Here is a 26,618-nt window from a genome sequence, read left to right as displayed (position 1 = left end):
GGGTAGAAATCAATTCTTATTATTAAAGAAAACCCCTAACAATGGTGTTACATTTTAAATTCTGAATTTGTGCTTTTCCAGACCAACTCTACTGCCTCCCAGTATGGATGACGGGACTCCTACACCTTGTCAGCCTTTGTCTTATGTAACATTTCCTTATCAGTGATTTACACACGTATGATTGTTTCCGTGCAATGTGTGATGTAAAGTGTTTTGACACCTTAAACTGGTATGAGTGGCTCAATAAAACTAAATGAATCTTAGAGACACTGTTTATGGAGACATGGGGGACATTGTGAAATGGTGGTAGTGGGGGAATCCGTGACAAGGGGGTCATTGGGGGCGGAGGGCACAAACATTGTCGCACAGGGCGCCACAAGTACTAAAGCCGTCCCTGCTGCTAATTTCTTAGCACTTTCACAATAAACATACTTTTGTATAATCTCTCATTACTTCATAATGGGTTGGTTTTAGTTTGCTATGTTGATGCTTTCACACGGTCTTTTCCATACCAGTTTTATCCTTCTGTGAACAAAAGATTTATGCATTTATGGATTTTCAATTAAAGTGTTTCAGGCTTGGAAAGGTTGTTGAAAATGTGTGACAAGGCATTAGATTATCAATGGATTTTACTGATATAGTTGAATGTGTGGCTGTACACCATTTTTTCTGAAACAGGAAAGAGATTGGGAATTATGCCTGGCTAACAGAATAAAAGGGGAAGGGCGTTAATACTGAGTAACCTTAGGAGGAAAATTAGGAGTGAGAAGACTAACAAAATTTGAAGCTGCAGAAAAGATTATTTTAGTTTCTATAGGACTGCGGTGTAGTGGTTGACGTTAATCTAGGTATTGACTAGTGTTTAAGAAAATTGGAGAAAAGGAACAAAGATTTGTTAATCGGCCAAAAAGAAGTGAGAAGATGACCCAAGTGAAGCTATCAAGTAAAGCAAGAGGGGTCAGGATAATAACAAACTACTGAAACTTGATGTAGGACAACAGAGCTCCATCAAAATCGAACAATAAATAAATGTAAGATAGAAAAACGCTGATGCTAAAGCACTGCTTGATCAAGGAAGGAAAGGAATTTCAAATGAGTTGTGAAGTATGCCTCTTCCAAAGTTGTAAAAATCAAATTAAAGAGGATGCCAATGGTAAACAACTATACTTGAAAGTCTCCTCTCCTTCAAACACTGCTTGCACATCAATCCACTTTATTCAATCTAATGAAACATAGATCATAAAAGTAGAAAACAACGTTAGATTTCAGTTTTGTAAAGTGTCGGTGCATAATACAGAGATATTGACAACGTTACAGGAGCCATGAGGCAAAAGATCGGGCATAAAAATAGAGAATTGAATGACAATATCAAAAAAGATCAGTGAATGATGCAAAGTTAATAACATGAATGCTAAAACCTTACTCAAGGGTCCGTCAAGCACTCCAGTTACCTTGGTGTAATACAACAATATGGCTATATTTCTTTATTCATTAAATTCTTTCTATAAGAGTTTCATAACAATGAGCCTGGGCAGAATTAAAAAGTATAATCGCTATTGTCTATTGTGTTATAAATACACTATAGTAAAAGATTAGAAAAACACGCAGACCGTTAAGAAAAACCTTAAAATTGCTATCAGCATAACAAACTTAATCAATTAGACCTTTCTGCTGAAGAGGTCGCCTAGTCCTTAATGACAAACATAAATAAGATGCTAAGCAGTAGCAGAAAAGGTGATCAGACAACATTGGTAAGAAATAGTGCTAGGCGACACTGCCTGAATTTGTGTTTCCACCTGAGGGGAAGGATACATCTTTTGCGATGCACTGCATAAAATTAGCAAAAAAAAATAATGTGCAGGTTTGTTTGAGGAGATACTCTATTGCACGAACAAGTCGGCAAAGCTTGCAGAGAGAATTCCCATGGGGTGGCCCAGCATTCATGGTATAAGGTTTAAACGAAATGTTACTAATACATATCGATGTTGAGGATTAGTCACAAACGGGTATGAATTTGCATCATGGGGACGGAGGGTGCCATCAGATATATTACAACCATGGATTTGTTACGGTTATTTTCGTATCTCACTATCCATTTTAGTTCAAAACAAACTTTTAATTAGGTCTTTAGGGATTGTCAAGCAATTAGCTGGGTTCGTAAACACAACTGTAAACCCAAGTAAGTCCATGTGTTTTTAGCATAATGGATCCAGGTAACCTTATATACATGGTCAAGGGTTCCGCAGTTCATAATAATATTATGTGCCAAATTAGCAGTTTCCCTTCTCCACAGTTAATGCCATAATAAAATCAGTGCCTGGTGAACCACGCCGGATATATAAGCGAAGTGCAGCTCAGAGTGGGTGTTAAAGTTTGAACAACTTCTGGGGAGGGCTAAGTTTTTTCATCAAGGTATCTTCTATGCTTTGAAGGGAGTCTGTTTGCCAAACCCCACACCCATGCCTAAAATGTGGCTACAGAGGTGGCTTTTGCTGTATAGGTCTTTTTGATTGCCTCCAGTGACTTAGACCCTAGTTTTTTATTAAAAGAAAATATGGCCATAATACTTTTTTTCCCAGCAGTAGACCTCTGTTAGCTACCATATTTGAGCACATGGTCATTCTGTTGAACAAGACCCCCAAATAGGAGAAGGTTTCTTTCACAATAACTTTGCGTCCCACTATGTGAAAGGATGGCAATTTCTTTATGCCATTTCTCTGTTACCAAGATAAAGGTTTTTGATTCATTGACTTAAAATGTAACATTGTCATAAATATGACACACTCCTCTGAGTTTCTGCCGTGACACACCTGTCTGCGCTAATAGCACTTCATCATCTGTATAGAGTAGAATAAGGATACAGACTTGATTTACCATGGGGGACATCTGATGTAGAGTCGAAGAGGACTGCTTCCACACCATTCGTGTAAATAGAAAATAGGAAGGGAGCGAGGACGGACCCCTGTCTGACTCAACTATTAATGGGAAACTTCCTTGTTCATTCCCCCTGGCTTTCATACCGAATGGAAGCTGAAGCTTGAGACTACAGCTGACTTATAAATGGGCATAGATAAGCCAATAATCCTATCTGCTTCATAATTCTCCAATGAAGGGAATGGGTAATGCAGTCAAAGGCTGCTGATAGGTCTATCAACACCATATAGGTCCTACCCTGTTTGGCTGCAGTATATTTGGCATCAGACTCTGGTTTAGACATTGGTCCAATGTCCCTTTCTTAAACCCATACTGTACTGGAATTAGAATATTTTTTGCTGTGGCCCACTCCTCTAATCTGTTCAGTAGTAAGCGGCCCGATTGCTTGACTGTGCCATCCAGTACAGAAATGGCCTTTAATTTTTTGGCAAGCATTTATCCAATTTTTTGTGAATGGGGATATTAGTCTTTTTCCAAGATTCTAGCGGCCCCACCACTGCAACAGCGTTAAGGACATTAGTTAACAAAGGTACCCAAAGGTCCAAGTTTTCAAAAGTCTATAGGGGCCCCGTCGGGGGCCTTAGCAGTGCTGCCCTGCAGCAATTCTTATCTGACCTCTGCCAAGGTAAATATTAAGGTGGGTGAGGGGTCAGCTATGTTTTCATTGGGGAGGGGAGTTCCCTATCTTTGCGAGGAAGCCCAAAGTATTTTACGAAGTGTTCCACCCAGGTGTCTTCATCCACATGGCGGTCTAGGCTAGGGTCTGTACCCTGTTTCAGGGGCATTGATTACAGCACAGAAGTCCCTTGCATTTTTTGTGGATGTTTCCTGTAGGAGGTTTTCCCATGCCGCCTCCTAGACTCTGTCTAGCCTTCCTGGTTACTTTGTGTAGGTGTCGCAAATGCCTGACTAAATCCTTGTCTCTTGGATTTCTTCTAAGGGCCATATGGAGGTTATTTAATGTCTTAGTGCAAGCTGCATCGAACCAAAGAGGTTCAAAGGAGTTAAAGGATGACACTGGGTGTGGTAAGTTATTTCTTACTTTGCCCAGAATTATCTCAAAGACTAGCACTGCTTTAATATGATCTATTTAGTGGTTGAGGTAGGACATGATCTCCTCCTGGCTGTTGGCTACAATCGGAGGAATCAATTTGTCCTAGTTGATCTTGTCCCATTTCAGGACTATACAGTTCTTTCTCGTTGTATGGGGTTTGGGAACTCTCCTGGACGGAGACTGTCTATATTTCCATTTTAGTTGTGAGGTTATCGCTGCATGATCACTAAAAGCTGAGATGTTGATTTTAGTATTACTAAAAAGGGCTTTTTGGGGGACTGGTACAACCAGATAGTCAATGGTAGAACCCTGAGAACTGGTGCCAAATGTTTTTTCTAGGAGGCCAGAAATCGTATCAACTGGGTTAATAATTTCCAAGTTCCTTATGGTAAGGAGCCTGTTTAACAAGTTACCATATGCATTGTGTGTGAAGTGTGGAGTTACCTCCCCCTACTCATCAATTAGACCACACATTGACTTTAACACGCACAGTTGTGGCAGAATGTTAGTCTCCCATCCATAAAATGTTGAGTGTTATGGTGGGCTATGAAGGTTGCTTTGAGCACCTTCTCAAATGAGTTGGCTACCCATGATACCTCACCCTCAAAGTTATTATAGGTAATTAGCAGCATGTTTCCTTCGAAGTCTCACCAGAAGATGAAAATATGTTGAATCATTATAAAAACCTTTAGATTTACGGTGTTTCAGATTAGGATTAGAATGCCCCCTCTCACTTTACCTGCTCTCGGAGGGGGTCACTGGAGTATAGAAAGAGTGGAATCTGTCTGTATGGGTTGGCCCAATTTTCCAGGTTTCCTGTAGACATATTAGGGCGAAACAAGTTCTATACCTAACCCATTCAGGATCTTCCAATTTCGACCTTAGCCCTGATATATTTCAGGTTATTATTTTTGAGTCGTTACCGGTGTCTTTTATGGGAGAGTTCTTCGGAGGGTTACCTGGAGAGCATGTGAGTGCTTGTTGGGCCACCCTATCTCCCATCAATCACAGGCTTCAAGGCAGTGCCGGCTTTAGGGCGGTGCGACCGGTGCCACCGCACCGGGTGCTGGCTTCCTGGGGGCGTTGTGTTTGAAAGTTTATTATGCTTTTGAAGCACCTGCTGCAGCGTTTCTTTCCCCCGGCAATTACCAGGCCTCACATAAATGTTAAGGTAACTCGTGTGATTAATTATCTTCCTGGAGAGAGACCAACATTTCCTATAGATGAGATTTTGACTTGGGTGAAGTTAGTGCAGAGGGTTGATATGCCTGCTGTAAAGAACGTGTACCAAGTAGATTACAGAGTGCGCATGATGTAAACAGATCAGCAGATTACTGCTTTTAAAAGAGACATCCTTTTGTCACTCGCAATTTATAACTTAAAGTTCTAATATAGGATAGTGAGCTATTAACTTTCATCCTAGAACTGCATACACACTGCAAAGTATACCTTATTAGAGCATTGATTAATGTTGTAAAAAGGGTTAATTTGGCTAGAAATCGATACTTATTTTTAAAGAAAACTCCCAACTATGCTGTTTCTTTTTCGACTCTGAGTTTGTGCTTCTCCACACCAAGCACTATAAACTATACTGCCTACCAGTATCGATGACATGTGACAACTACACTTTTAGTCCTTTGGCTTATGTAACATTTCCTATACACTGATTTACAGTCATATGATTGATTGTCTCTGTGTAATGTGCGTGTGATGCAAAGTGCTCGGACACCCTACACTGGTATGAGTGGCACTATATAACTAATTCAATGCATCGGAGAGGGTGTGGTTATGGAGACTTGGTCACTGTTAAAGGGTGCTAGTGAGAGAATCCGTGGTGGAGGTGTCATTGGGGGTGCGCCAACAAACATTGTCGCACAGGGCGCCACCAGCACTAAAGCCGGCCCTGCTTCAAGGCCTTCCAAGACAGCAAATTGATTGTGTGTTTTGGGAAGGTACCCGGATTCTTGTGTGAATGAAAATAAAAGGGGGAGGGGTGGAGAAAGTATCCCTGTGTCCCTATTCCCTTGTATTTTGGCCTCAGTCTGTAGAAAAAGCCTAGCGGAAGTGCGTAAATCTGTGCCTGTATCAGTAGAAGGTTGGTTAGCTAATATATGCCACAAGTGCCTCAGCCAAATTATGGTCATTGAAGTTAACTATTATGCAGTCCCCCTCTAAATGTTTTGATTTAGTTGCCCACCCACGTGACTCTCCTAGCCATAATGATATGATTGGAAAGGTCACGTCCCCCTTTAATATGTTTGGACATCCAGTGTAAGGCTTTAAACATCAATTGATGTGTTGACTCTGTATGTGTGTGGTTCAAATCAGGAATGTTTGCCAGGATGAAAACATCAGGGCAAACTGCTGGGGGGGGAGGGGGAGATCGAATGTTTTATGGGTCTTCTGCCATTTACCACCCTCCCATCTTTCCACTGATCGCGGCTGCCCCCCTCCGACAGTTGCTCCCGATCTGGATTGTGTAGGGGCATTCTGCCTTTGCGTTGCTGGGGGAACTTGTGGAGCAAGACCACTGCTATGTGGAAAAGAGGAGATTTGGGCGGGATGGGGGCATTAGCTGAGTGTTAGTGTTGGAATGGGTTTTTCGGGGTTCCTTGACATTGGATGAAGATTAGGGTTATTTAATCCACCCCCCCCCCCCCCCCACAAAGTCCCCGTAGCTGGCCTGTCTCTGATGGTGTTGTTCAGGGGACTCAGTTGTGCCCGATAGCTGAGAAAAGGGGATAGCATTGATATTTGGCAGTTCCTGTGTATTCTCTCCCGGTTGTTCTCTCCCCCTTGGATTTTAGCCCCTCGCGTGAAGAGTGATGCTAAGTTATCTTCGACCTTTCTTATTTGGTCAAGAACTGATTGCAGCAGTAAGGAGAGGTCCTACCCAATTTTTACACAGAGGGCCTCATTCTCGGTCAAAATATCTGGCTTTGTTCCCACTCTTGTGCGTGCATCTGCTCTTGTCTTCATAGTTGTGGCCTTGCTAACTCTCCCTCCCCCTCTTTTCTTCTTCACTGGTGGTTCCGTAGGGGAACCAATACCCCCTCCACTAGAAACTAGAGGGTTATTAGATTGACCTGTATCATGGGGGGATTGGGGTAAGGTAGAAGTATCACATATAGGCATTAGAACAATGTTTACAGGCACTGTTTGGGGGAGGGTCTCACCTCTCCTATGGAGAACTGGCATTCTATGAATTCAATCTTTTGACAGGACGTCCGCAGCTCTTGTGAGGAAAGAGTCCAAGGTATTAATGTTCTCACCCCCTTGTTTACCATTTTTGCTTTCCATTTACCCATTGACTTTCAATGGCGGGAGACATGGCTCTAGTGCAACAAAGTAGTGGGGTTTTGAGGAGGGGCCCAGCCCAGCCTCTTGTGGGCTTTGACAGGAGTTTATGGGCCTGCCCTTGGCCTTGCGTTCGTCCCGCGCCACAGGTCAGCGTCATGCTTTTATGTGCCTGTTGTTGTGAGGGATGTTTGGGATTGTACTTTTCCCCCAGCGGTTGCAGTAAAGTAATTCAGTTATACATGGCGGCTCCTCCCTCTGCTGCTGTCAGGCAATGGGAATTCAGTCCTTGATGTCCAAATCCTACTGGAAACAACCCAACCAAGAGAGAACTCCTGTTTATTTGCCAAGAACAGCAAACAAGATACAGTAAAAACCTGGATCAATGATCTGAAATGTGGCCGCAATTGTATGCCAAGTCACTTGGATTCAACCTGTACACTGACCTCACCCTCAAGGAACACATTACCTAAATAACATGGACAGCCAGGTACCAGCTCTCTTCTAAAGAGAGTCAAACTGTATCCTCCAGAAAGCAACTTCAGAACTGCAGTTCAGGCCCTCGTACTCTTGCATACCGAATGGTGGTAATGTCATCTCCACTGCCTTCTAGACTCTACATTGGCACCCATAAGGCCCTCCTCCAAGCTGCAGCTCATCTCCACCAAAGCATGAAAAAATACGATCACATCAATCGCATCATGATGGAATCCATTGCACCCACTTGCTAACCTGCACCATATACAAAACCGCCTGCTTCACTTACAAAGCCATCATAAACTGTACCCCATTTGTCTTGCAGACAGTCACCATCTCTGGTGGTTCTCAGCACACCCTTGGCCAGGACACCTTCAGACTACATACTAAGAAGAGTAAAAAAGCAAAAACAAGACAGCATGCCTTTTCCACCTGTGCAGGATATTAAAGAAAACACCCCATCCATCTACTTCAACTGTCAAATCCACAGAGAAAACTCAATCTTTACACATACATTTTATTACATATTATTTTTTCAAATTACTTTTGTTTAAGGATTGTTTTGTACAATTTACATTGTATCAATTACATCACATCAATTATGCATCTTAACAGAATAGTGTAGAATGTATCTCAAAATTAACAAAACGTAATACACAAACACCTGCAGATCACATACCATTTACTATATTTCTCTAAAACTATTCCAACACACTCCCCATCAATCGGTCAACACAATCCACTCACCACGACCAACAATCTCTCATTTACTACGGCCTTCCATTCAATAAACATGCCTCTGCCTATAATACAGAATACAGCTCTCCCAATATAGGATTAATATTACCCCAAAAAAATGGCAAATGATCAGTTATCTTTTTACAATTGTACCTTCAGTAGATGTAGGTTATATACATTCCTGCAATGACCGAACATTTATTTTCATATATTCCTCAATGGCTGTGACCATATATATATATTAATTGGGTGGCTACGGGTATGACTCGTATGTATTTGTTAGGTGGCTACCAGTATGACTCCTATCTGTAGCCACCTAACAAATGCATACGAGTCATATCTAAAGCCACCTAATGAATACATAAGGTCCACAGCCATTAAAATTATATTAAAATAAATTGCTGGTTTGGATGACAGGATTTACAAAATGTTGGTTTGACAGTTGAAGTAGTGGAGGTGAAGGCTGGGGTGTTTTCTTTAATAGATTGTATTTTCTCTGTTCTGGTACCCTATTGAAGCAGGGCTTCCTTTAATTTGTATTTTTTTCCACCTGTGCGTCCAGGAAATGGAACCTCCCCTTATCCATCAGGACTGCCCCAACACTACTTCAATTTGGGAAAGAGTTAGACTCACCTTTTTAAAGAGCACTGTATCACTACCTCATAATTAATTAACCTCCCAACACATTTCCTCACATATTGCTCATTGGCGTTATGCTTGTCTTTGACCATAGACCACTCTCCACTGCCTTTTGGCAAGGAATGCACCATAGAAATAACATAGAAATGCATGCATACCTGCATATCCGTATCCAGCAAAACCGTAAAGAATTCCTAGAGAAGGCGTATCGAGTGTCTATCCTGGGGGGGAAAGAAAGCACAATTTAATGATTGCTTTCTAAAGGTATCCAAGAAAGAGAACCTGTCCGTGACTGGGCCATCCTTCACCTTTGTTAGATAGCTTTCTTACTTCTCCACTTTAGACTGCTTCTCCCATAAACACTAATAACCCATTGACCGTGAACCCAAAGCTGCTCAGACCCATGTCTTAGCTAGAACAGAACACTCCATGTATAAATAATCTGCAGTTTGCCTCTCCCATCCACTGTATACAGCACTCTTTTCCTTAGGAGTTTCACGTTAAGTGCATACATAAGGTGTGACACCTTACCCTTCAAGAATTTATTATACTATGTAGGTCGTGGCCCGTATGTGTGGTGGAAGATGGTGAAAATTCATTTAAAACATCTAGGCATCCTAATGAGAACTCAAATTAGCAGCTAAAAATACATTAGCGAGATTAGTGCTGAAGGAGCTCTCTTAAGGCTAATAAAAGCATTTTTACAAATAAACATTGGTAGTGCAGAAGTATGTGAATGTTTTAATTGATTTCTGTAAAACTTTAGCTTTATTCATACTTTCTTGCAAAAACTTGATAGACTGAAAAATCTTAACTATTCTTATGACTACTGTATGATATTGTAAAGTACAATTTGGTTTTTGTGACAATTAAATCATGTAAAATAAAATGAGTTCAACTTTGTTGTAATAGACCTATATCTTATTTACAGGATCGGAAACTTACAAAGATGGAAAGGCAAAGGTTTAAAGAAGAAGCAGAAATGCTGAAAGGTCTCCAGCACCCAAATATTGTTCGTTTTTATGATTTCTGGGAGTCCTGCGTGAAAGGAAAGAAAGTCATAGTACTGGTGACAGAGCTAATGACGTCAGGGACGCTGAAGACGTAAGTGTTTAAGAAAGGAAAGTTAAACGAATAATGGTGCCAAAATCATAAAATAGCCAATTGCTCTTCAGTTGTAGCTCGAAAAATGCACTCTGGGGTTCAAGATTTTCTTAAAAATATATGTCCATTGAAAAAGCCAACAAGAGATTAAAATCACGTACAATGTTCACATGTATCTGGGAGATGTACTCTAAATGTTCTTAATTTGTGACGTACACGTGAATTACGTTCATTCTTGAAGAATAAAGTGACGTCCTTTGGTAGCGCAACATCTAAAACTATTTAAACTTCATTAAACCACAAACTCCTTCTGCTTCTTGTTTAACTTGAAAACAGATACATCCCAACCAATTGTTTTCAGTGTAAGAAGATATTTATTCAATGTAAGTCTCATAAGAGCCAAAGTTGGGCTGAATCTTTAACAGTTCATGATTGTTTATTCAAGCCTATGATTTCAGTAAACCTTGCACAAGCACTTTATGATCTAACTGTGGCACATGGAAAACTGTGATATTGTATTTGCACTAAAAAGTACCTGTAGCTTTTAGAAGATCATATAAGAAACTGCACGGGAAAGTATAAATAATGGAAGATGAGGTTAAGCACTCTATACAAATGATTTTATAACATAATAAATGCCTAGTTTTAGTGTATTTATTATATTGTATATTTTTTAATCGTGATATTGCCGAAAGGTCATACTACTTCTTTTTTCTATAAATGCCTCTACCTTGCTGAATTGTCATTAACACATTTGCATCAACTGTACTTAAACAATTGAAGTGATTTTATATATGTATCTTTTATCGTTTTAATTGAACCGAAATAAAGAATTTTGAATTTGAATTTGTTTAACTTTATACAACTGTAAATTAATGTTTCTAGAGAAGACTGAATCAAATCCCGTTTGTCTTAAGTAATACAGAATAAAGGGCACGTTTCTACTAGCATCCTTTAATTGTAATATTTTTTTCCAGGTACTTGAAGAGATTTAAAGTGATGAAACCCAAAGTTCTTCGCAGCTGGTGCCGACAAATCCTGAAAGGGCTGCATTTTTTACACACAAGAACTCCTCCGATTATTCACAGAGACTTGAAATGTGATAATATCTTTATTACTGGGCCCACTGGATCTGTGAAAATAGGAGATTTGGGCCTGGCAACCCTGAAAAGAGCATCGTTTGCCAAGAGTGTAATAGGTAAGTGGCATCCTTTTTCCGACATTATACTTTTAGTGTAATTCTTAATTCCCTGTGTTTGTGACTTATTGTACAGTATTACAGAAACTGGGAAAGCAACTTTACTAGGAGTGGTCGTAACTTGCAGAATTTGACTCTGCGGAATTCCGCAGAGTTAAGTAAAAACTACACGAGATTCTGTGGTGTTCCTCCAACGGGCGGAAATAGGCATATTGCGCTGCTCGCGCTGTGATTTAGCACCAGGAGAGCATTCCATCCTGACAAATCAGCACACTGGGCTCAATGAGGCTCACCGGAGGATGCAGCTACTTGAGCTGATTATGCTGCCGCTCAAGTAGATTTATACACGACTGGCAGCCTTCTGACCTCGAACTGTCACGACCACTCGCATTGGAAAAATCTCACCAGATGCCCTGCTGGTGAACAGAAATTTACGCTAGGGTATGCCAATTCTCAGTCGCGAACTTACCGTTCTGGTACGGCGTGTGAGAAAACAATCTGTTAGATGCAGATTGCCGGATTTAGCAGGAACTCTGTGTTACAAGAGTAATGCGGAGTCTCGAATTGTGCCAATTCCGGGGGCGGAATGGAATATTTCACCCACCTCCTGGTTTTCACACCTTTCAAACACTCTACAAGAATTTGGAATATGAACTTGTGAATGAAAAACGTATTAAAGCATAGGCGTGGTGGTTGCTTCAACGCTCCAGCGTCTTTCTGTTTTTAATTAAAGTACATTTATTGTTTGATTAATTAAAATCTTATAATGTAAAATCCTTAAAACAATTCTATTATACAATCAAGTACAATAAAAATTAATCAATACATCATTTTATACAACTGAGTAAAAAGATTCCAGGTTTGCTGTTTAAAAACTTTCTTTAAAAAATTGGTAAAAGGCAAGCAGCTATCAAGACATCAATGACTGACTAAAAAGTGCAAAGTAGTCCTCTTCTTGATATGTTTAGTTGCACCTACTAAGATTAGGTTACTTAAACCAGCAGCAATTCATGAATGTTTCCTAAAAACAGTGCATCTGTAATTCTATGCTATGTGTAAATTAAAAATTCAGCCACTAGCAGTAAATTCAAACCAAGATAGCATTGTGAGTCCAATGTTCTTGCTGCAAGCTTCAATAACTTTGTAAAAATACAGTTCAAGGATGTATCTGATGTTTTAAAGCAAGTAATCATAGCTTGCTTCAGGCATTTGATGTAAGTGCAAGGGGCTCTTTGTCTTTATACATCGAAATATTTGTTCATTATTCTGTTGATTGCTTTTTTAAAGTACTCTGGGGGTGAAGAGATTTCCCATAAAGTGCAAGCTGGTAACTTATCAAACGCCGGGTCTATATACTTCCAAGATGGAGATTGAATATGTTTGAAAGTCTTGCCAAAGGACTTGGCATAAATGATATGAATTTTAAATTTTCTTTTCGAAATTTTAATATAAGCTCCTTTCCTTCCGATAGTTTTATTCAATAGTCCAAATACAGGCCTTCACTTTGCCGGGGAGGCTTTGCACGGGAGATGGAAAAGAGATCTAAATGTTATTACAAGAATTGTGTTTAGAGTTACTGCGTCTCCACCACGCAGTTCCTCGCTTCCATAAGAGATGCTTGGTCAGAGTTGTGTGGTTATAGCTGTTAAAAATGGGAGATGGGTTGGACTTCCTAGTGACCTCCTGTAGTATGCGAATGCTAGAAGCAGAGTGTTGTCTTTCCTCTGCAAGTCTTGCTTATGCTGCTAAAAGGAACCCTCATCAAATAGTACTCCAAGGTATCTATAAGTTTTGACCTGCTCCAGTTGTCAGCCTTGTAAGTACCACTTATGCTTTTTCTCTATCCTATTGCTTAGTTCCTTAACTTTTATTTTATTCTCATTTATTGCCATGAAATTTACTAATAGTTTGGTACAGTAGCAATATGTCGTTGCAGGCCATTCTTTGTTTGACTTAACAAAATCACATCATTAGCATTCAAATGGTCCGATATGTGCTTGTCCGCTAACTTGGGAGGATACAAATGTAATTCATCCAGAGCTTGCATTTGATCAGTCAAATATAGGTTAATTATGTATGGTGCAAGAATGCACACTTGTTTTAGTCCCTGTGAGGTTTCAATTTACCTTGGCAGGAAAGAACCATCACCTATTTTCACACTTACCCAGGTATCCGAGTACAACGTCTGGATTGCTTTTAAAAAACAAGCTGGAATGCCTAGATTAGACTGCTTTTGCCAGGGGAGGTGGTGCTGTATGCAGTCAAACACTGACTAAAGATCAAGAAAAACAAAAAGGTAGATTGGTTGCTAACTTAATTTGTAATTATCTATAATTACTGAAAGTTCTAAAATATTGGTCACTGTACCTGACCCTTGAACAAACCCCGATTGGTTTGGAGGGATAATCTGCCTCTCTACCGACCAATGTGATAATTCGGTCAGGAGGATCCCTGTGAAGAGTTTTACCTCCGTATCTTGCAACATGAGAAGGTAATAATTTTCAAGTTGGGACCAGTCTTCTCATTTAAAAATGGGTCTTATTTTAGAGCCTTTCCGTGAATTTGTCATGGTCTCTACCTGGAGTGAAAGCGGATAGGCCTTCTATAGGGCTTGTGGGATTCCGTTCGGTCCAGGTGTCCCATTTAGTCTTCTTATTTTATTAAATTTGCATATTTGGTCTTCTGAAATAGTAAGTGCAAGTTCACCTGGGTTTATCAACTTCATTGAAATTTTACTTTCTGTTTCTCAGGTAGAAAGTAAATTAGTCTCCAGAACTTGATTAAAATGTTTTGTTAAACTGACCCAGTCTGCTTCTGTTGAAGATGAAGTTGTGATCGCCATTGGGGTCCCGTTCAAGCTGTTAAAAATTCTCCAAAAATCCCTGGAGTCTTTCCATTTACTAATATATAGTGCTTTTGCCAAACGGGTTTGTTCTGCTGTTAGTTTCTCTTTCCCAATTAACCTCCAGTAATCTATATAGTCTTCAAATCAATTTAGAGCTCTTGGTTCCCTGGTTCGCTTCCTTGCTTGTCTTTAAATTCTATTAAGATTGCCCTTCAGAACAGAGGGAGAGGGAAACTTGTTAGGAGATTGATGTCTGAGGAGGAAAGTGTTCACTTGGGCAACAATATAAAGTATGGCAATGTAAAGAAGGACAGGCATTCAACTGAAGATGTGCCCTATATGTGGGGGGGTAATTGGGTTGAAAAGAAAACTTTATAAAAATATTTTTTTTTTAAAAGATTGCCCTTCAGAATGCAGCATGAGGTCGATGTTTTAATCCTGTTTAGCTTTTTGTAAATTTTCTTTAAATTGCCGGGTAGTAGTATTAATTTCTGATGAGTAGATATTCAATAATGTTTCTGTGAAGAGGGCCCACTGCACCACTGAATCGCAAGAGTCAACTGAAAATCTGTGTTCGACAAAGATTGAAGCTGTGGACTTAATTGAGTCTATTGTTCCTACAGACCAGCGCAACCTCCTGTAGTTTGATGCTATTAACTCTCCTGGGAGCAAATTTGCCTTTTGATGGGATGTGCATTGGACCTGGATCTCAATGATTTGTTGAATAAGGTTGCTTTTGTTTGTTTTATTCCGAAATGAGGATATTAATTGAAATCCAGGTAAGGTTACTGCTGTCAAATCAATTGAGTGCAAGCCTGCTACTTCATAGGTCGATGTAGGTAGAGTATCTTGTTGATGCTTTCGATTCAATACACTTAGGCCAAAGGATTTGAAGTGTTTTACTAGTCCTGCTCCCCTTGCATCTCTAGGCCTATTTAGCTCAGGGGTGACGGACTGGTTGGGGATAGCCTATTGGTGGTCTTGTTGTATTATATTTTCCTCTCTGCTAAATGGCCACAGCGAATTCATATTGAAATCTCCTCAAATTATAATGTCCATGGATGTTACATCTTGCGATGGTTCTAGTAAAATATTTATCCATTTGCTGGACATAGACTTCCTTGCATTTGGCTCCAGATGGTTGCAGTCATTAATTAATTGGACAACAATATCTCATTATTTTAACATCTGGACTAAAGTAGCCAATGAATCATTCCAACGCAAATTTCTGAATTTCTTGTAATAGAACAATAGGAACTTTTCTAGTGAAGGTATTCAGATATGTTATGGTCTTTGGATTGCATGCCATTTATTTTCCATAACCATAACTTTAGAGTTTCCTTTGAGTTAACAGTTAAGATTTTCTGAAAGTGCTGTGTTTTTGCTTGTCAAGCACAAGAACCACTATTTGAGTTGGTTTAAACTCAGTGTTCTGATTAGAATACCCCAATTTATCAAAGGACTCTTTCCTGAAGGACTTTCCCTGCTACATGATTAGAGGTCCAGGTCACCAGGGTGGGTTCTTGTCCTACCCTCTGTATGGGGTAGAAATTCAACGGATTCAATATTTTCTGTAGTGATATTTTTAAGAAATGTGATTGCCATTATAAGTCTTAGGATGTTGCCATGATTGTGAATATTGTGATTTCCCTTAGTGTTGTATTCTGGTGTGAAAATTGTTTGGCTACTAACGTCTGAAGAAGCATATATATGGTGACTACCTAACCCAGTCCAAAATTAGCATTACCATTACCGGGTGGTACATTGACCCAAAGTGGGTCTCTTGGTTTTCTCCAATTGCCTTGTTAAGCTGGGTCAAGAACTTTTTTTTAAGGTCTTGTAAGTCGTAACTTTTGGTTTTCTTTCTGCGGGTGAGGGATGAGCCGTGGCTACTACAGATGTGAGTCTATCCATACTGTTAATTGCCAGATCTTGATAAGACCAAGTATATTCCCTTTAATGTTGATTTAACATACATGACCTCCCAGAAGATCTAGGGATCACTGGAGCTGTAGGTCATGTTAATGTTGAAGCTTTACATTCTACAAAGGAGGTGGTATTTTGGGGGCTTTCCCTGATTGTTTTGTCAAAGAGGGAGTAGAGCTTCTTCCTTTTCACTGATCCCTTGCAAACTGTCTTCCGTGCTTTTCCTGGCTCGTTCTTAGGCTTAGTTAAATTATCGGCCATTGTAGTAGTGGTGCTTATACAAGGGATATTTACTGCAGTTTTTTTATTTTATTTCTGGCTTTTCATTGTTTTTTTTCTGTTTCTTATTCATTGTATATGATGGAGAAGATGGTGAGTGTCATCAGTTATGCACGCACACAAGGTAATGTCTCTATTAGCAGCCTCATCTGTCTTCCCTAATGGCTCTGTAGTTTGACTATAAATCACTGATCCAATGTTCTTACTCCTACTGTTATCAAATCGGCAGTTTTTTTCCGTTGATTGTGCGGGCAGAATGGAGTCCTTATTACGCCCAGGAACATCTTGATTTACTTTTATATCTTCGATTAGGGTGGTTAAAGCATCTGGAATTGTTGCTAGTTTGAGCAGTGGTGCGCAAGTGCAATCTATGCAGGATGTTGCTGCTTGTGTTTGCTCTCAGGTCATTAGATTATATCAGAGACTGATTTTGCAATGACATTGAGGAGGTCCTCTTGTACATCCATTTGATGTGATTGAATAGTCATGGCATCTAATGTCAATTGCGATGTTCTTAAGAAGATATCCCATATGGCTCCTGGTTCGATAATTAGTGCAGCTGAGGAGCTTGATTTTGAAAAGAATCGGAGTAGCATTTTTAGGGTCTTGCTTACTGATGATTGACCTGGTTGAATCTCAGTTTCTAGTTTAACTTTTGTGGGTTGGATTCTATTGATTGATTTACTGTATAACACAGAGTAGTCCAAAGGTGAAGATTATCCTTTTTTTATTTTTATATAAGATTATCAGTTTTCTAATGGTCTAACCTTTCTGGAGTTGGACTAGGGCAGCACAGCACCTCCTTTAACATACCAGTTTGTATATCGGAGACTAACTGCAGTGAGCTCATAGTGCGACTGGGATTTAATTGTTGCTGGTCCAATTGTTTGCTTGCTGCATGATATAATTGATTTATTTGGAAAGTGTGATTCACTAATTTCCCAGAATCGTTATGGTTTTGAATAATTTTTACATTCACTTCAATTGGCAGTGGCGCACCAGTTCTTAGTGACTGTCTTTGGGACTTTTGAGAGGACTTTTGAGGTGGACGTAAACTAATAGAAAGTTGTGGCAACAGTGATCCCAGTGATGACAACCCCAGGTCGGTTATAGGTCCCCATTGAGAGTCTTTATATTCTCTCGACTCCAGATTTGGTTCCATTTCAGCCAGATACAAGGTGCCATTCATTTTTATCGGCAGAAATAAGTTTAGTACCTGTCGTTAGTGTGATTGGTGCTGGGAGGGTACCTGTATTCTCTTGAATGGTCAATATTGCCCCAACTGGGTCATTCAGGGAGTCAAACCTGTGCAGGATTTTAGTGGACTTTACAGACATTCACAACACAGGTGGAATTTTGCGTTAGTAGTTTTTTATTGTTGACAATGTTTGGAGTTTTTTCTTCCTCCTTATAGGAGGAAATGGCTCGCTGTCATGACCTGACAGCATAATTGACTTTTTGTAGTGTGAACAAGTAGTCAATAGGTATTCCTGATATTTCGTGATATTCCAAGTGGAGTTTTAAACTTATGAATGTTCCAGATTTTTCCAAGTGGTACTTTGCGCTTATTGATCCCAATTTTATATAATCAGTGTATTATAAAAATATTCGAATGAGGATATTCAATATTCCCTATGTTTCCAATCCAATGATTGCTGAAGAGGTAGGTACTCTGTTTCCTGCATGTTTCCACTATGAGGCACTCAAGAAGTGGAAGCCTGTCCCGTCCGCAAGGATAATGGTTCACACAGAGGTACTGGTCTGATAAAGAAAATGCTGGTCCGTGGCCCCTGGAGATCCGAGGCTGCGGGGAGCACCAAATTGACTTTGTACAGTGCTGCCTTCTCCGGTGTCTCACGAGCCGGTCTTCCTGAGCTATCGGCAAGCACCCAGCTTGCAGAACCACAGCAGCTTCCGCACTGGAGGGCACGAGTGCAGTGGCTGTCTCAGTTTCTCAAGACTGGTTGGGGTATCAGGTGGCAAGGGGCAGTCAAGTGGTGAGATAGGGTAAGAGGGTAGAGCTCTGATTCCTGGTATTGGGCTCCCCTTAGAGAGCCGCTCGCTGCAGCTGGGCTTGCATCTTCTGCAACATCCACTGCTCTCTATGCTAGGACATGTGATAAATGATGACTCCTGTCTTCCTGATTCTGTTTTACAGTTCTGTGTCTTGTCAATAGAACTGTAGGACAATAATGTATAAGGGGTGGGTGGAGTACAGTGGCGAGCCCTCCACAAGAGCAAGCAGCAACGGCCTAATGCCGGCTGCTTCCGAACCTGCACTGAGGAACCCTCCGCTCTGAGCCTCACCTGCTCTCCCTGACTACTCCCCCAATGTCTCAAACTGCTCCCAGGTACCTTTAAGCAGTCCTGAAGCCACTCTCGCCACATCGTGCTCCCTGAGTTCGGTGGCCAGAGGTGAGGGTGAACATTTTATATTGCCACGTCCGTCTGCGTGGTCCATTGTCTGGGAGCAACAAGCGGAAGGTGTGCTCTCGGAGTGAGGCACAGCGTAGGCAGAATGTGACGGCTGTTGCTTATACCCCCCCCCCCCCCTGCTATCGTGGTCAGTCCAGCCTATACAGCTGCCACGGAGCTGGGACCTGCCAATTGGGGTCCCCCGGCCCTAGACTCTTCAAGCCGCACCGAGCGCTCAGGCTCTTGGACCTCTACATTTGTCCTCCTCAACCTCTCGCACTACCCTTTCCACGTGCGTCATGACACCGAGAACAAAGCTTAACCGATGAGAAAAAGCAGACAAGTGACATAATTTACAACATTCTACTCTTCTTGGGTGGAATTTGTTATTAGCTTTATAGACTTTTTAAGCCTTTTTATCTTGAACTATACCAGACCTTACCATCATCAGAGGTCCTTACCTGAGGCGTAGCACTGTAATTTGGGAGAGGGGCTGTAACGACTCCTATAGCACTCTGCAGCGAGCTGTAATGCAGTAGTGAAGTCAATTGTAGTGCCCGTGTGTATTGTTTAAGCCAAAAGTATCCGGTGTGTGTGCTTGGTAAATTTTCAGGATAAGTACTGCTTGTTCACCCCTGTTGAAAGCATATGGATTTCTAACATCTATGTTGAAAATATATGATTTCCATTCGTAATGGAACAGAGATGTTCAGCCTCCTGGATCTTAAAAGTGCGTTTAATTAAAGGATAATTGTGGTCAGTGGCCTATCAGAAAATGATGCCCTCACCCGCGGAATGTAATGAGGCCCCTGAGTTTCCCCCAAATCTCACAGAAATTAATTGACATTAAGTTGAATTGGACCACTTTAAAGGGTTGAAGCCCTCTTAGCGGTTTGGGTACCCCTTGCAGTGCAGGGGCTACAGTGGCCTGCATTACGCCCCTGATGCCATTGGACCAGAGCACTTGTGAGTGAACTACACACTTTATCTTGTCCTTCAAACAAGTAGGCACAGTGCCTTGTAGACATTTGGGGCCACCCTGCTGCTTTTGATACATCCCTGCAGAGACGTTTTAAGGCATGGGCAAAGTGGGCCCTGGCCCAGGGCGACAGGATTTATTTTAGGGTTCCCCCGCATAGACCCAGCTCGGTTCTGCAGAGACTCTTACCCTGATGACTTTTAATAATTCTTACATTGTTTTAAATACCGTTTTTATTTATTTTATTTTCAATGTAGGTGATGTGTGAAAGGTTGCTGCAGACAATTTGCAGAGAAATGTTTGTTTCATGCAGCGTCCATAAAACAAGTTTCTTTGAGATAAAAACAGGACCTCACATATGACAAATGGGAGGAAGTCACAGATTTTGTTTCACAAAATTATTAGCAGTAATACTAGTGAGCTGCTGCTGTTACAATAGGCAAAACACACATCTCTATATGTGAATATTGGATGTAATTACATTTAAAATTTGGACAAGTGCAACTGTGACCTGGCCAGAGATTGCACAAAAGAGCTGAAATTGGTTCATAAATTCAAAACTAATCCAAACAGGGCCCCCCAAATAAGTTTGGCCCAGGGCCCCCAAAATCCTTAAGATGTCCTTGCATACCTGTATGTACAACAGCAAGCTAAAGAGGGGATGTACAAATCTAAGCCATGATGCCGCCTTGAAGTGCTACATCAATCAATCAAGAACTTGTTTAGCGCTACTATTCACCCGTGTGAATATTGGATGTAATTACGTAAGTGACTATTTCTGGGAGTGCAGAAAATGTAAACTGCACACCAACACAGCATTTCAAGGGGTATGTTAGAGGGAAGAAAAGCTGCAAGATTTGTTGGCTTTGTGAAAGTCCTAACTTTGAAGGCTGACTTGACACCCTTACAGAACGACCTCAACATTGAGGCACTGAGCAGTGTGAGGGTTTTGAACATTAGGCGGATTGCATGCCTGGCCATTGGAGAGACACTGGGTAGTTGGTCAGAGGAGCTAATGGAGGAGTGAAGACTGCATTCAATGTGGCAGGTGACCTGCAAGGTATCACTGGTGATATCACAACTAAAACCCTTAGTCATGAGGTAGATATCAGGCCTGGGCAGAATTTTCTATTTCGTTGGCAGAATCTGAGGAATTTTGGTAATCGTGTGTTACTTGTGTAACCCATAATTACTGGTAAATTAAAATTGCATTGCTCTGCCAGTCTGAATAAAAAATTATGCAGTGGTTTCTGAAGATTAAAAACCACTGCATAACAATCGGCGCTCACACTCTGAAGTGATTAAAGGTTTTAATCACTGCAGAGTATGTAAGAAGGGATTCAAGTGGTATACGGAGTGGTTTCTAAAGTTTAGAAACCACTGCATACCCCTCGTCAGCAGTGTCTTCCATACTCTGCAGTGACTATGCAGGGCGCCGAGGGACATTTGGCTGTGCTATTCCTTAGCGCAAAATGCATTCTCGCATCCATTTTTGGACACAAGGCTGCAGTTCATTCAAAGTAATTGCGACGAATGCCCATTCCGCTGCAGAGTTTTAATGGAATCCCGCTGAATCAAACCCTGCAAATTCAGACGCGGCCTGTGCAGGTAAGAGCGGTGGGGTGGTGGGGCCGTGGGGGGGCGGATTTCGACAGACGATGACGAGGGAAAATGATTTAATATTCCTTTGTGGTAGTCTCTCGAATCCTCTACCCCCTCCCCCCCCCCCCCCCCCAACCTGGCCCCACCACTCTTAACTGCACAGGCTGCAGCTATGCGAATTCCTCCCACCCCTATTAGATCTTTACCGAGATTGTATGAAAAGGAAAAGACTATGAATCAGACTGATAAAAACATCAGTCACAAATAGATCTCCTTGCACAGAAGACTATTTTATAAAAGAGCTGGAAGACCATAGCTGCATTTTTTGTGTCATTGACAAAAAAAGAGAAACGTGCATATTCCCACACACCCAAAGTTCTCCTGACTCGTCAATAAAGGCAGGGGAGGTTTGCACCGAGTAGATTCCTTAGGCTGCACTGACTAAAGATAAATATTTTTATAATTTTCATTGCTGTCCCAGGATTGAAATGTTGTTTTAATTGTGCACTATAAACGGAGATTATTCGTGAAGTCACCGATATGCACGAACATTGAATGTGTGCCGATGATAAATCTTAAATTAATACACCCAATAGTGCAATTTTGCCAGGATTTGCATTTCAACGTTTCTTTAGTTGGCCTCCCAGAAATTATGTTTGCCTGTTCAACAAAGTGTGTAAAAGATCAAATGGTCCGAACCTATTTCATGACATCTTCAGTGTACGAGATATTCATGGAGGGATGCACCAGTAGATACTCCTGAAAGTGCTGGAAAACATTTTATGGGAGCTGAGCAGGAACGTGCGTTAACAGCTTAGTGTTTTGAAATGTGTACAAGGGTTACCAGACGTCCCAATAGTGAGCAGGATCGCTTAAATCCTGGAGTGTGACGTGGCAGATCATGAAGCCTGGGCAGTGATTACATTCATAGATTCATTTTAATGGCCTGTTTGTATCATTGTGTTTAAATATTCAGTCCACATTTCTCCGACTGGGAGTTTAATCCTGTCCTGAGAATCGATGTCAATTGCTTCTGTTGGGCTCATCGGATGCTATTTGTGGCTGGCTTTAGAGTGCTGGGTGCTGGCACGGAAGTGCTGCTGTAGATGGTTCAGCAGCAGCGCTCTTCAGCAGGAGTGTGAGTTTTTCTATCAGATGAAACCCGCTTGTAAAGCCCAGCTTGGTAAAGTATGATATCCTTTGAATGCAGAACGCAGAAAATATACTATGAACATAGCATAGCAGGTACGGTTTCCTTGAGATTAAACGGGGCTTGTAAAGCTGAGGAGGAAATTGTAAACTAGGTAAAATTGTAGCTATGATAGCTTTTCAATGTAGGACACCTTGTATGTATTGTGAGCTAAGCGTAGCAAAGTGTAAAGCTGCTCTCGCCACGTCATGCAGAAACCTAATGAAATGAATGTTTGTATACATGTGTGAGTGCGTGTGCACGCTGATGGAGCAGCACCGGAGGGCCTACTCCTTTGTAGTCCCAAACTGAGGGGATCCTGCACACTGAGGCGGCCCCCTCCCCAACACAGGCAAAGGATCAGCAGCAACATACACTGGAGGCTGTATCTCATCTGGCGGCAGAGCGTTCCTTCCACCCCCCCCCCCCGCCACAATTACCTGAAGATTCATTGAACCCCACAAACTACTGATTTGTTGGCTTAGCTTTTCAATGTGGTTGGGATATATATATATATATATATATATATATATATATATATATATATATATATCTACTGGCATACTGGCAGTTGCCAGTAGGTAGATATGGTTAGGACCTATTTTCCATAGGAAATCCGCAACATTCTATTTGGAATAACGTTGGCGCCGATTGACGAATCTTCGCAAAATTTTCCAAACATTTTGCCAGCTCCGGTCTGCTCCTATCCTGAAAATTTCATGGTGAGTCGTCAAGCGGGGGCCGAGGAAAAAAGGGGGGTCCCAAAACGCGTATATATATATATATTCACTGAAAAAACCATAGGTTTCAGGCCTGATATAGTTAGGAATTAGCATTTAAAAAACCTTAGAAATTCACTGAAAAAACAATAGGTTTTAGGGGTGTTATAGTTAGCTGGACATTTCACTTAAACAAAACCATTGAAATTCTTCCGATATAGTTAGTTGTACTAACTACATCTCATGCACCCGCAATCCATTGCTGATGTCACATATTACATCATTAATGACATGGTCAGTGACATCACTGATGACATCTCACATGACATCACTGATGACTTCACTGATGACATCCAGAGAATGTGGTTTGGTTCGTTATTTAAATATGTATTATATATATATATATATAGCAATTTGCATTGAAGAATGAGTGGATATATAAATATAAATATCTGGATGGAGGATTTGGTTGCAGTGTGATTGACTGTTTACTTGACTAATTTATGGTGTCTCACTAAATATATTGGATAGTGACTAAACTGTGTGAATATCTGTATCACTGTCATTTGTGTAAACTGCTGCACTAGTTGGTTACTAGCTACGTGAAAGTCTATATTATTTGATTAGTTAACTGACTATTTGTATGGGAGAGTGAATGTGTGTGTGGTTCGGTGGGGGGGTGTGTGACTGCCCAAAGATGTGTGAATAGTTGATTCAGTAGGTATATGAAGTTAAAACTACATGTTACAACAGTTGTTTGGGTGAGTGAATATCTTTATGGGTGTGGCGATGAGCAAATGTATGTCTCAATGGTACATGTCCAACAAACTAGAAAAATAAAAGCCAGCGTATGTGTCAGTTGTTGTATATAAATAAGTATACATAAGACACAGTGATTGTATCAGTGACTGTATGGATAACTGTATAGTTGTAATAGTGATTTTAAAACACACCAAGTATGAGCTATTATCTATATGAATAGATGAAGTGGTGTTTTTATAAGTGTATAGCTAAGTAAAAGTAAGTATGATCCATTGTTTGCGTAAGTGAGTAGGATGACTTCATAAGTGATTAGGATGTGTGCTGGTGTGTAATGTTGATATAGGTGTATAAGTATACTTGATAGTGTTCTATTGATCATTGACAGCATGTATGAGTGAATCTATAGGTAAGTGATTAGATGTGTGTATAGATCTAGGAATCAGTGAGTGGGTGTTTAGAAACTTGTATTGGTGTGTCAATGGTTTTAAATTTGGCACTCCATTTTACAGTGAGTGATGAAAGCTTATACTAGTGTATGATGAGGTGTATCTGATTGTCACGTGGATGATGTCATCAGTGATGTCATTTGAGATGTCATCAGTGATGTCACTGACCATGTCATGAATGATGTAATATGTGACATCAGCAGTGTATTGCGGGCGCTCGAGATGTAGTTAGTACAACTAACTATATCGGAGGCATTTCAATGGTTTTGTTAGAGTGAAATGTCCAGCTAACTATAACACCCCTAAAACCTATTGTTTTTTCAGTGAATTTCGCAGGTTTTTTAAATGCTAATTCCTAACTATATCTGGCCTGAAACCTATGTTTTTTTCAGTGAATTTCAAAGGGTTTGTAAATGACAATTTTTAATGTATTAATAGTTATACTGATTTTTTTGATACTGATTTACTACATTGTTTAAACTGTTTATTTTTAGATATTTTTTTTTTTAATTACATTATACATTACAATACAAAATATACTTTCTCAGAATGAATTACTTTAGTTTAAATACTTTGCAAATAGGCAATAGACTTAAGTACAGTAGTTACAGTTGTTGCAATGGGCAACACAATTTCAAACACAAAGCAACATTGAGCTCAATGTGAATTTCTAGTCAAATGCAATTAGTTACTTTATGGATTACTTTTCTAACCACAGGACTGGATGCTAGATTCAGTCCTTGGACATCTCCTGTAAACAGTTGAGTAAAAGCGTTTTGGTTACAGTAGTGATTTTTAAGGATTATTATTGTTTTTTTTAAAGTTGACACTTAGAAACTTTTTCACACAGAATCACCAATGTTATCCTATGGCAGTTAATTCACTTAGCAGGTAAGTACTGTTATCGTTACTTTTTCTTACTCAGTGGTGGATCCTGGATCCAGCACAGGTGAATCTCCTGTAAACAGTTGAAAGAATGTGTTTGTCATACAGACGATTTTTTAGGAATATTTTTAGTTTGTGATAATAGTCACTTAGAAACTTTTCTACTTCAAAGCACACGATGGATTCCTATGGAAGGAAATACAAGTTACTGGTAAGTACGCTTAGAATTATTTTTCAGGGTCAGTGCTAGTCTAAAAGATGCAGCCCTGGGTTCTCTCCTGATAACAGGTGAGTAAATTGGAATTCGTAGTTCGGCTGATTTTAGAGGAATATTTCTATGTTTCAAAAATGGGCACTTAGAAACTTTTCTGCTGAAAACCACACAATGGATTCCTATGGAAGGAAATACAAGTTTCTGGTAAGTACGCTTAGAATTACTTTACAGGGTCAGTGCTGGGCTAAAAGATGCAGCCCTGGGTTCTCTCCTGATAGCAGGTGATTAAATCTGAATTCGTAGTTCGGCTGATTTTAGAGGAATATTTGTACAATGGTAAAGGAACGGGGCGGGGCCTGAGGTGACGTGTGCAAACACGCCCTGTGGCGCGTTTTAAGTTGGGGAATTAATTCCTCTTCAATCCTGCGGTCCCCTGGGGGCCGACTAGCCCACCAGGTACCTCCAGTATGCGTCAGGGAGCTGCGTTGCAGAGAGGTGTTCAGAGGCCATGCCCCTTTTTACAACCCTCTGCAACGCAGCTCCGTGGCACTTACTGGAGGTACCTGGTGGGCTAGTTGGCCCCAGGGGACCTCTCGATTGAAGAGGAATTAATTCCTCTTGCACAGTATCACCTCAGGCCCCGCCCCCTATCTTCACCACTGTGCAAACACGCCCATGGTGCGTTTTAAGTTGGGGGATTAAGTCCCCTTGAATCCGGAGGTCCCCTAGCGGTACCTCCAGTAAGCGCCACGGAGCTGCATTGCAGAGAGGTGTTAAAAGGGGCGTGGCCTCATTACACCTCTCTGCAACACAGCCCCCTGGCGCATACTGTGGGTTCCTGGTGGGCTAGTTGGCCCCCAGGGACCCCCAGTATTCAAGTGGAATTAGTTCCCCCTCTGCAAACGCGCCAGTGGGC

At 40.8% G+C, this 26,618-nt stretch overlaps 1 protein-coding gene across 8 annotated transcripts in view; it reads left to right on the top strand.

Moving 5' to 3' along the window:
* WNK2 (WNK lysine deficient protein kinase 2) overlaps positions 1-26,618 on the top strand; it is a 647,264-nt gene that overhangs the window by 180,872 nt on the left and 439,774 nt on the right. For all 8 annotated transcript variants that reach the window (XM_085624584.1, XM_085624585.1, XM_085624586.1 and 5 more), the window contains 2 exons: positions 10,071-10,243; positions 11,221-11,441. In XM_085624584.1, the coding sequence (XP_085480710.1) occupies positions 10,071-10,243; positions 11,221-11,441 (394 nt within the window). The remainder of the gene's footprint in view (positions 1-10,070; positions 10,244-11,220; positions 11,442-26,618) is intronic.

The sequence above is a fragment of the Triturus cristatus genome, chromosome 9 (assembly GCF_964204655.1).
Source record: "Triturus cristatus chromosome 9, aTriCri1.1, whole genome shotgun sequence".
NCBI lineage: Eukaryota > Metazoa > Chordata > Amphibia > Caudata > Salamandridae > Triturus > Triturus cristatus.
Note: the sequence above shows the minus strand (reverse complement) of the source record. Positions and strands in the feature narration are given on the sequence as shown.